Consider the following 11,356-nt stretch of genomic DNA (forward strand, 5'->3'; position numbering starts at 1 on the left):
ACTCATAAATTATTACGATATATTATTATTCCTGTATCAGTTTGATTTTGATGTATGTTTTATGTATATGTTTAATTAATTTTCAATTATTTTTCTTTTTTTGTAAATAGACGTTTGCAATTGAGAGGAAAAGTAAAAGGGTTTTATTTAAGATGACTTTTAAATAAATTTTATTTTTGGGGCAGCATGTGGTTCAGTGGGCTAAGCCTGTGTGCCTGTAATCAGAAAGTCGCAGGAAACCCAGCCTCAGCCTGTGGGTCCTTGAGCAAAGCCCTTAACCCCCAGCTCCCTGGGCGCCGCTACGGGTGGCAGCCCTTCGCAGACAACTTCCTATGAAAAAAGAGGAAGTTGTGGGAGGCGTAAAGACAATTTCCCTACGGGGACAATAAAAGTATCGATTATTATTATTATTATTATTATTATTATTATTATTATTATTATTAATACTCTGGTCCTTAACTGACCACCGGCTGGATGACTCTCAACAGAGGTGCTGTACCCATTAGCGGAGTAGGGGGGGGGGGGCTGGGGCACCCGTCCTCGGGCTCATCACGGCAGTTTGTCCGCGGCAAAATTTACCGAGGTGACTCCCCCCACGGCCGGAAGATTTTACCGAGGCGGACACATGCGACATTCATCCTAATAAGCATAGTGTAAAATCCATATGTCATAAACATATAAATAGCCTAAATAAAATAAATAAAATTTAATATACCAGTGAAATTATAGAAATTAATAAAACATTTTCATTTTTTAAATAAACGGCATTCGCCTAACAGTCAGGAAAAATATATATTTCCATGCATCAATCTTCTAACCCAGCGATTCTCAACCCGTAGGTCACCACCCAAATTTGATTTAAGGATGTTACGAGAGGGTGGCGAGGCAGAGTTGGAAATGTAAGCATTTTAAAACCAGCAAGCTACTATGACGATTCACAATCAGATTTCCCTGCCCCAATCCTACAATTAACCTGTATTAAAGGGTCTCGGGTTTGCGAATGCTTAGCGCAAAATTATAGTGAACACTAAACCAAACCAAGAAGCCAAACCACAGAATTTAAAATTCACTGCCACATTCAGTCAAATTTGTGGGATAGGCGTTGATTAGCGTAAAGCGCAGAATGCAGGGCGCTCTTGATCATAAATTGTCAATTAAATAAAAATAATTGTGTTAATTTTAATGTATACTTTATGTAGGGTTGAAACTGAGCTGGCATGGTAAAAATTTGGGTCGCGGTGTAAAAAGATTGAGAACCACAGCTGGTTTAATCTATAAAGGCTCAAACTCATCATGGTCATGCGATAACAATAACTTCGTTTATAAGCCTCTCATTGTAATTGTCTGTAAAATCTCTTCTCAGCGGCAATTCGTGAATATCCAGAGAACCTGTGAAAATGTTCATAAACTGACACCTATTACTTTTCAGCGCCTCTGGAGATTCACACTGCTGTGCACATCTAAACCTTTCATTTTTTTACATCCACGACGCACTGTAGAAACCACAGGTTAAATTTAACTTAACCCCGATAAGTGGGCGTAATGGCCAAACGTTTCTGAGAAATGTACATCCGACTGGCTGTGTACGGTAGACTCGAAACCACCTCAAACAATCTTGCCGCAGTAATAGGCTACCAACGGAAAATTTAGTGCTAAGCGCGGTAAATCGCATGCAGGTTTGCTGCTGCAGAAAGACGCACCTTTAAGCGACACACACACGTCCTGTGACTCTCAAAGTACCTGCACAGTGGGCACCGTTGACTTTCTGGACTCGGACGTAATGCTGCTTGTTCGGATATGACGCTTTTTATCGCCATTGAGAAGTAGGCCTACTGAAACTTTAATAATTACCCCCAAAATAGTCGAAACAAAATTTTACAGGCAAAAAGGATCAGCGAACCCCTTCGAGGGTACAGTTGTATTTGCAGGACAACCTGTAATTGTATTTAACAGTAATCTGAATATTCTTTATTTATGCCAATTAATATGTAGCCTATGCACCGCATCGTAAACGTGTATCGATATTTATACAGCATGGCTTCATTTAGCGTCGCTTGGCTCGTCATCTTTACTACCAGTTGTAAGTATGTTGATTTTGTACGGTCTGCGTCATTTTAGCACTGCTGTAAATGCCACTGTCTGTGTATTTTTTTTAGTTTATTACGTTTTGGCGAGACCCACTATTATTGTTAAGGTGTGGTATTTCTTTATGATTATAAACGTTGCTGATTTTTATTATCCGAATTACAGCCATATTGTAGTAATACATTTTGAAACAGAACAGCCTACGTTTTCATTTCCAGTTACCATTGAAATTTAATTTATCAGAATAGTGCGCATTAATTTTATTTAATCATTACTGACATAAGCCTATTTTCTGATTTCCATGTATAGTATAAAATAAAGTTTTAAAGCTATATCGAATTTCAAAGTATTTATATTTGTTAGGCTTATTTTATTGCCGTTTATTCAATATCTTTGTAAAATATGGATTATTAGTGGAAACTGATTAATTATATTTTTATGTTTTTCAGTCTTCCTCAATGTCTCAGGGGACAACATTCCTGTCGTTTTCGGGATACCTAGGGGTAATGTGCTCCTCCAAAGTAACTACAAAGTTGTTTTAAGTGACTTTATGCATGGTAGCTGGTACCGAATGATGCCGGATGGTCGGGTAGAGCTCATGGCTTATTTCAGCATCTACACCACAAAGTATGGCCGATACAGAGGACAGATACACACGGGCACCACCGAAGTCTCTCTTACTATCAGCAATGTGACATTTAGTGATTCTGGACAATATTTCTCAGCTGTGCACGATATTGAAAAAATCTTCCTTGGGTCGATCACTGTTTCGACTGTAACGGGTAAGTGTCAAAGGGGTCGGGTCTGTAAAATTAAGGGTTTTATTAAAGAAATCTTAGAAGCATCTACAGGGTGGTCTAGTTTTTGATGTACTGGGACCATGTAATGCCTTCCTTCACCTTCATTGAATGTCTCAGTACACAAAAAACTAGACTATTCCATGGGTCCTTCAAAGTGTTTTTCAGTAGAGTTGAGCCTCAAACTAAACCCTTCACTTCCCTTCATTGTCTCATCGTCTCAGACCCCAGGAGAGACCCGAACTTGCAGCTGTTTGTCAGTCACAAAACGGATGACATGGCAGACATACTCTGTGAGATGAGGGACGTGGGTTTGGACTGGGATGGGCCGCGTTTGGAGGTAGAAAATAACACAGACACATCACTGATGGACAGCAAGACGGGGGAAGCCGTAGACAGCCATGGTGTTTATGTTCGATCAGCCATGATGTCTTATTCTTTGGGAAAGCAGACTGTTCGCGTGGCCTGTGTCAGTCAGCACAAAGACAGACTTACAATAAGACGACATGTCATACTGCAGCGTGGTAAGGACACTTAGAGTGTAACCATTTAACTGCTGTGATTTTATAATCATGATTAGTGTGTGAAGTTGGGCATTTGTCTCAGATTATTCATAATGAATTTCTGTCTCATGGAATGAGTGCATCCGCATCTATTGCAGGCAGTGCATGCTTCAAGTATCAATAGATGGTATTTTACCAGTAAAACATCCAGCTATGTGCACCTTACATTAAAGTCACTTTATGGAGTCATAATTAGTATGAGGATATCGTTAGCTGTCTAGCTGTCCCTCCTGCTAGAGCAATATTATCCTATAGCATGAGTGACAGTGATATTATCCAATAATGTGATTGACGGTGATATTATCCAATGAGGTGCTCCTTCCTGAAACCACAATGTCATTTCAGATGAGATGATCTGCCCGTGGCTGCTGTACCTGTCCCTGCTGTGTGGGGTCCTGTTTGTGGTGACCATAGCCACTGGTATTGTGTGGTTTTACAAGACAAAGTGATCCTGCACATCACAGGCAAGGGATTCCCTGCTAAACGTGCTGATGCTGTAATTAAGCTGCTTTCATTGCTCGGGGTTAACAACCATCATGTGTTACATTTATATCAATGTGATAAAATCGAAATAAGGAAACTAGCATTGAAGGTTTTCCTTTAGAAATGACATTGATGGTATAATAACCATGAGTAGGATAAACAGTTAGAAGGGTGGATGATGGATGGATGGATGGATGGATGGATGTAAGGATGGAGAGATGGGTGGATTGTTGATGGATGGTATAATGAAGTGATGGTTGTTCTGTATCTGTCTTCCTTCTCCATCAATTGCATTGATAATTTACATGTGACCATGTAGCCAAGAGCACAAAGTCATTGCTTGTCCTGTTTGCATTTAAGAGGCAGCTGTTATGGACTGGGGGTCCCTCAGTGTGTCTGTATTTGGGGGGGGGGGGGGGGGTACTGAGTAGTATCCTGTTGACACATGTATTGACACAGCAAATTTATAAATGTATAATATTAATGTATCAACCTGGGCTTCTTGGATTTCGGGAAATGTATTTGTTACGAAATGTATTATTTAATAATTAAAACTACTTATGTTCAACTCAGCCGTTGTCATTGTTGTTTTCAGGGCTGATGCAACGTTACTGAGGGTACCAGCATGTCGGTGTGACCTTTAGCACAAAGTGGAAAAAGAGATGAAGGGAGGAGGGGAAGAGACAGAAAAACATCTTCTCATGAAGCAATTCAGATGTTTCATGCTGCACCTGTTTATTTAGAATTTAACGTAACGAATGACTGTAATAACTAATTTGAATAATATTCATGTTTCTTTGTAACATTATTCCAAGCTAAATACATTATAATAGACTAATATCTTAAGTCATTTACAGGGTCTTTAAGTGTAAATTTTAAGATGACAGCGATACACACATACAACATGCACCCCTGACATAAAGTAATATGATTGTATTAACAACATTTTTGGAACCAGCCAAACGCAACAGGGGAAACATTTATGACGAATATTGTTACTGTATCTGCAGTATGGAACTTTAAAAAAAATGTGACACGTGTGACGCCATGTAAAATATTTGAAAATACATTTTAAAATATTGACTTTGTTGACTTCCATGTCTTTCATTGTGGCACTCAAAGGTCTTACAATTACCCATGATAACAGAACCTGGACAATCCATACAAATAGGGGTATAAAACAGAATTAAAAATAAAGAAAAAATATATTTAATATATAATAACATTTTCTAGTATCATAACAGGATAATGTAAATGACGAATGGAATAATCAAGAATAAATTATAAATGACATATATATATATATATATATATATATATATATATATATATTGGATTATATATAATCAGTAAGTACAGATTGATAAAATTTCACCAACAACTTATTTGCAACGCACAATACTGAGGCATGAGATTTGCATTAAAACACATCCATTCTTGAAATTCAAGAAGAATATCAAAGCGTATGAGGTTGAGTAAAACAAACCAACTACTGGCAGGACATGCCGTCATACATCTGGATGATGGAGAGCAGGATCGCTCCTCTGTCCCCCAGATTGTCTTCGGAGGGAATACGGGGTATTCTTCATATTTGCTACCGTATGAGCACGGAGCACGGAACTTGTGGGGCATCGTTAAGAATGCAGTGATTAACAAATAACAAAATAGCGAAATAATTCGATCAAACTTTATTAATAAAAAAACAGAGTTCTGTCCGTGTATTTATTAACAAAAGGACATATTTGAGTTTTTCCAGATCAAAAAGGCAAACGCACCCCCATTTTCTTGAGTGTTTTTCTTGCATTATAGAGTAATATAGTGTATTCATTTTGAGACAAGTGCCTGAAATCAAGTTTGCAGAACTTTGTTTTCGATCGACCTCATTGTCTTACCAGTGTACGTACGCGAGGTTTTTTTGTGTTGACACCTACGATTGTGGTTTAAGAGCATGCGATATTGTTTGCTATATGAGTGCCCACCCGGTCTGAGAAACGGATGCATTTCTGTGGGTAAGGGGCTGTGTATTTTTCCACTGTAACGAAAACATGCACATACTCAATTCGACTTTCTACCACCAGAAGTCCACAAGCACGCAAATGTGACGGCGTCTCTTACGTCAGCACTTCTTATACTGCAGCAGTAGAATTTGGACTTCCAGTGAACCTTAACATGTTCAGGATTCACTGCCTTTTAATTTGCCCTTTCGGTGAGTTCCTGGTCACATGCAACGTTTGAAAATTATGCAAAACGTACTTTTTATGAAAAATGTATTTTTCAGAGTACGATCTAATGCGTATACCTTAAGAGGCGTATGTGTTCTGCAAACCGGCAATTTTTTATTTATTTTTTTTAAAAATCGGTGAAGCAGAAGTCCAAACCGGTCATATCTCTGACATGATTATTTCTGTTTTCCCATAGTTTTCCATGCCTGTGGTGAAGTGGTTCGCTTCCTCTCGCCCGGGGACAATGTTTCACTGCCCTGTGATTGTTCTGAAAAGCTGGCTTGTCAATTAAAGCACCTCCGCTGGATCCGGTTTACAGCGAACCGATTGATGGAAATTATTAATACTGGCGATAAAACAAATAACTCCCGGTTCTGCGTAAGAGACAATGTCATGGAAATAAGTGAGATGAACTCGCAGGATTCTGGTCGTTATTACTGTGTAGAGCACAGCTATAGCTACCTGAGCTTTCTGGATAACGGGACCGTCCTGCAAGTCGGGGGTAAGTAAAAAATCACGACAGTATCACAATGGTGCCTTAAAAATGTATTTAACATGAAAAGTAGTCCAGATTCGGAGTTTGGGGACGGTATAAGTGACGGACTATATGCCGTATAAATAATGGAAAATAATATGAATGTCACACTATAGAACATGACAATGTACAAAACGCAAGGGAAAACACATATAAACGAGATCGGTCGGGTTTTAAGAGTTAGTGTATTTTTGTCTGTTTTGTTCTGTATGATACCGACCATCATTGGTCTGTCATGAACATAATGCGCGAAAAGGAAAAAAGAGAATAAAGCTGGAGAGTCGATATACGCCTTACAAGGTGTAAATATGAAAGATTTGTTTTTACAGAAATATGTATCCAAGTACTGCAGACTGGATATGGTGCGATTCATATTGCCAGAATTCGTCCAGGAATCTTGGATCGAGAAAATATAATTTATGCGAAATTAAAACGTGATCGTATGGATGCTTATCAATATTTAGATTGTGCCATAAAAAAACCTAAAGAAAAAATCAGATACGTCTCGAGGTATAAATTTACATGTGAGGAAAAATGCAAGCGGGGTTATTAACTTTAGTTGCTATAAAAATGAATTTGAAAATATCGCCAATAAACATTGCGATAAAACCCACGTAAAAAGAAGAATAAGATTAACTATGGCACAAAGTCACCCGGTAAAGAGAGGAAATTTAACTACAAAAAAATAACTGAAAATCCGATAAAAGAACAGTTAATGATTCAATGATAACAAATAGAGATGCGGTGAGCACAAATATGCAAAACAGCACTGCATTTGAGTCAATTTGACCGCTTAAACTAAGAGGAACCCGTGGTTCATTTATTTTTTATACATAACATGATATTGGATTTTTTATATCTATTTTATATCCAAATTTAAATGTAAAATAGGAAAATGTAACTTAACCTAATCAAATCCAAAAGGAAACTGACATTTTCCAGTATTGCTATTTTGTGGGGAGCAGTCCAATCATGGGCGTCATTAAATCTGAGTGTCCCCCTCACATTTCAGAATTATTCGTTTGGACCCCCCCACATTTAACATAATTTGGATACCAGTGTGCCTCCCCACATTCAAAATGCTTCTGACGCCCCTGAGTCCAATAATAGTCAGAACAGAATAAATAGTAATTTGATAGCATGCATGTCTAAGCTAAAACGATAAAATCACTTTATAAATGTAAGAATCTTTAGGGGTGGGAATTTATAAAGGTACAGCTAGATTTAGCTAAAAATCGAAATAAATGTAATGAAATATCAAGAAATGCCACAATGAAGATAATTCATTCTTCATTCTTACTGCTTTTCAGACGTTTGGACCAACGAAAGTAAGTTATTGGTTATGAAGGATAAATCCGGAAATCGGACCGAAAAAGGGAGCAGGTTACAGTGTGTAGCGACCGGCCTGGTTTCCCCCTGGGTCAACGTCACCTGGCATTTCTCTGGGATGCATGGAGAAGGCACCGTCTTAGGCCAGACGCGGTCATTCATGGAACCTTCTGGAAAGTGAGTCTTACTGACGTATTAAACTTCATTTATTCAGTAGCTAAATCTGCAAGCTCAGTTTTTGTAACTGAGCTCGAGTTCGGTAATCATACATGAATCATGCAATATTATTTGCAAATATGTAATATGCAAAATACTTCTAGAAAAAAAAACGAAAAAGAAACAAATGTAAACTGAAACTCGTCATTTTAACCTTAAAGAAGAGGTGCTTAAATCATTTTGTTAAAAAATACAGCTGTTTAAATGTGCAAAATTGTTAGTAACTGGATAAAAGATTTATGTAAGCAAAAAATATATATATTTTTTTTTTCATCTAGCCTTAAATAATTGCACAATTGAATTTAGTCTTTATTATTCATGTATTTTATGTACTAATTTTTAGAAATTATCATGTTATTACAGCTGAAGATCGTTCAACACCTTAGAGAGTAAAGTCGTTCCAAAAAATTAAAAAGTAAAGTAAATGTTAATTTGCTGTTATTTCATACATGAAATGATATGCCACCAAAGTATTTGGATTCCAAGTAATTCTGTGAATTAACATTCCTTAACTGATGACCTAGCAAGTGTGAAGTAATCACATACAGCCACACTGACTTCATCATTAGTTTCTGGTAAGCAACAGGAATTCACGATACATCTTGCATTAACTCATGCATTAAATCCTCATGAGTCATGAATTAGTTACTAAGCATTACTTAGGTATGTGATTTACACCCTTATTAAAAAGGATTCACACCAATCGCTGATTTGTGTCCATCTCATTTTTGCAGATACTGTGTCATTAGTGAACGAATCCCACCACCCTGGCTTGTGGAGCTGCTCAGTGAAGATGGTGCCGCTCTAAATGACGATGTGCTGGATGAGGTGGGGGTCTGGTGGTGTGAACTCCAAACTGGCAAGAACAGCAGTGTGAAGAGCCAGCTCTTTGGCCAGCAGACACGCTCAGGTGAACACCGGTGTGCTCACAACACCACTCCTGAATGCGGCACATTTTCTGGCAGATTATTCAATTAACTTAAACGAGTAACAATCTGATGAAATTTGGTCAAGCCTATAACCTTCTGGTGACAGACGCAGGTCTTTAGCTGTTTAGCAGTAACCCTTAGCATTCACAGTTTGACTAAGTGTTGCAGGATGGATTACCTACTGCTTTTGAACTGTCTTGGCCCCGCCCATTCAGCGTGCCCATAATTAGTGCATTCCGTATGAAAAGGGCAGTTTGACACCACTTGAGTATGTGCTTGGTACTGGAGTGACTGCTTCCACCTGGGGCTTGGTTTTGATGTTGTTGTTTTGGTTTGATGTTTGAAATTTGCAGGATTGTCCCCTGTGCCGTCCGCCTCCTGGGTAGGTGGTCACATACTCTACCTTGTTACCAGTGCCCCCCCCCCACTTAAAGGGATTTAGAAGTCAAGACGAGCTGCTGCCGTTTTCACTTCTGAACATTTTTACGTCCATGTTTGCTGTTGTTTTTCTTTTTGATTTATTTTTTATTGTTTAATGGTATCAGTATTGCCCCTTTTAACCGTGAAAGTGATTTGCAAAGTTCTACTGGAATTTCATTTGTCCCGAGTAGTAAGCCTGATTGAAGCCCTGTGCTCAGTCTTCACTGCCAGTTGCCTTTTAGCTGGGCTGTGAGTCTGACTGGCGGAAGGATAGATGCCATTCAATTGTAGCGCAGTGTCCTTTTTTAAGTGCCTGCTAAATTTTCTTTTATTGGTGTGCATGCAAAGCACGTGTGTGGCCTTTTGGTTAGCACACCTCCCTACTGGTCAGATCTCGCCCTTTAATCTTCTATCCCACCTTCCTATTGGTCAGATCCCGCTCGTTAACCTTCGTTTGCTGGTGTTCAAATCATTTTGTATTAATAAATTATATTTGGCATCTGGTTACACGACTCTGCCTTTCTTGGTAAACAAACCTGTGTGATCTATCGGGTTAATTTTGTCCCCCCCACACACCACACAAGCATTTTGGAGTATGTTCTAATAATAATGTTTATGGGTTTCAGAGTGGTGCATTCCAGTCATCTCCACTGTGTTGGCACTGTGCATTTTGTTTGTGTCCCTTGCAAGCATTACCTGCTTTAACCTCCTCCATCGGTCACCAGGTAAGCTGCACTGTCATGTGGCCCCCCGATACAGGGCTGCTTGGCAAAGCTACACTCCCACCCCCCTGAAAGCCAGTTAGACTGTGTTTTCTTCATTGTGAGGTGGTTCTTGATAAGGTGCATACAGAGGCAACAAGCTAACATAAACTCACTGGATATTAATATAAAACTGAATCATGGGCATGAATTTGTTTAAATAGATTTTTACATGTTTGCAATATTTTTAAATATATTAATGTTTTTATAATATTTATACATGTTTTCTAAGTTTTTTTTATAAATACAATTAGGGCACAGAAAGACATTGTCAATCATAAGAATTAACTTGTGTTACAGATTCAGTCCCTCAGGAAACATTGCCTTCACCTTCACATGGTTCCGTGAGTATTTCATTTTTTTTCGTGTAGTGTTTTAACTTCTGTTGCTGTGTTCATAACAACAATCGATATGTACTGCTTCCAGAGAGACGGCTACACTGACGTTACCTACACTCATCTGGATTTTAAGAAAGCATCGCAAAATGGGAGAAGACATGCAGAAAAGGGACGGAGGAGAGAAGAGGACAGAATGGTGTACAGTGAAGTCAGATATAATTGTTAAGGTTAAATAAATACGCGAATACTGCCAATACAAATATAAACAGAAAAATGCTTCCTAAATTAAAGATGGTTTCATTTAAATAAATATGTATATTTTATAGCGATGAATATAAATTATGAATGTAACTGTTTCTAGAGGAATGTACATGTGATTGATGTGTGTCTGTCTATTGAATAAATAATAAATTTATCGCTGCATGGCTGTCCTAAACGTGTGTTGTGTAATCTGTCCATATGTGTATTTTGTTTCGATAAATATACATTGTATTATAAGACCCATGGAAAGTATGTTAGTAACTATAAATACACTTAACAAACATTGTGATATACTAAAAATGTATCCAAAATCGCACTGTTGTATACAATTAGCCTTCCTTACAAAAACTAAGCATAACCGCTGGTTTCTGCCGTACAGCATAAAAACACACCACAACACCACTCGCTTGTAAACCG

General features: G+C 38.2%; 2 protein-coding genes across 2 annotated transcripts; both read left to right on the forward strand.

The window, feature by feature from the left end:
* Positions 1–1,571: 1,571 nt before the first annotated feature.
* On the forward strand, positions 1,572–5,012 carry LOC125748927 (uncharacterized). The gene is made up of 5 exons (XM_049025652.1): positions 1,572–2,080; positions 2,535–2,867; positions 3,107–3,406; positions 3,791–3,909; positions 4,524–5,012. Exons 1-4 carry the CDS (start codon positions 1,996–1,998, stop codon positions 3,892–3,894), a joined length of 822 nt encoding a protein of 273 aa, XP_048881609.1. The 5' UTR covers positions 1,572–1,995; the 3' UTR covers positions 3,895–3,909; positions 4,524–5,012.
* Positions 5,013–6,023: 1,011 nt separating this feature from the next.
* On the forward strand, positions 6,024–11,114 carry LOC125748926 (uncharacterized). Its single transcript, XM_049025650.1, has 7 exons — positions 6,024–6,134; positions 6,347–6,652; positions 7,996–8,191; positions 8,965–9,140; positions 10,206–10,304; positions 10,641–10,684; positions 10,767–11,114. The coding sequence occupies exons 1-7, from the start codon at positions 6,098–6,100 to the stop codon at positions 10,902–10,904; spliced, it is 996 nt and encodes a 331-aa protein (XP_048881607.1). The 5' UTR covers positions 6,024–6,097; the 3' UTR covers positions 10,905–11,114.
* The last annotated feature ends 242 nt before the right edge of the window (positions 11,115–11,356 follow it).

Source organism: Brienomyrus brachyistius, chromosome 9 (genome assembly GCF_023856365.1).
Source record: "Brienomyrus brachyistius isolate T26 chromosome 9, BBRACH_0.4, whole genome shotgun sequence".
In the NCBI taxonomy this organism is placed as follows: Eukaryota; Metazoa; Chordata; class Actinopteri; order Osteoglossiformes; family Mormyridae; genus Brienomyrus; species Brienomyrus brachyistius.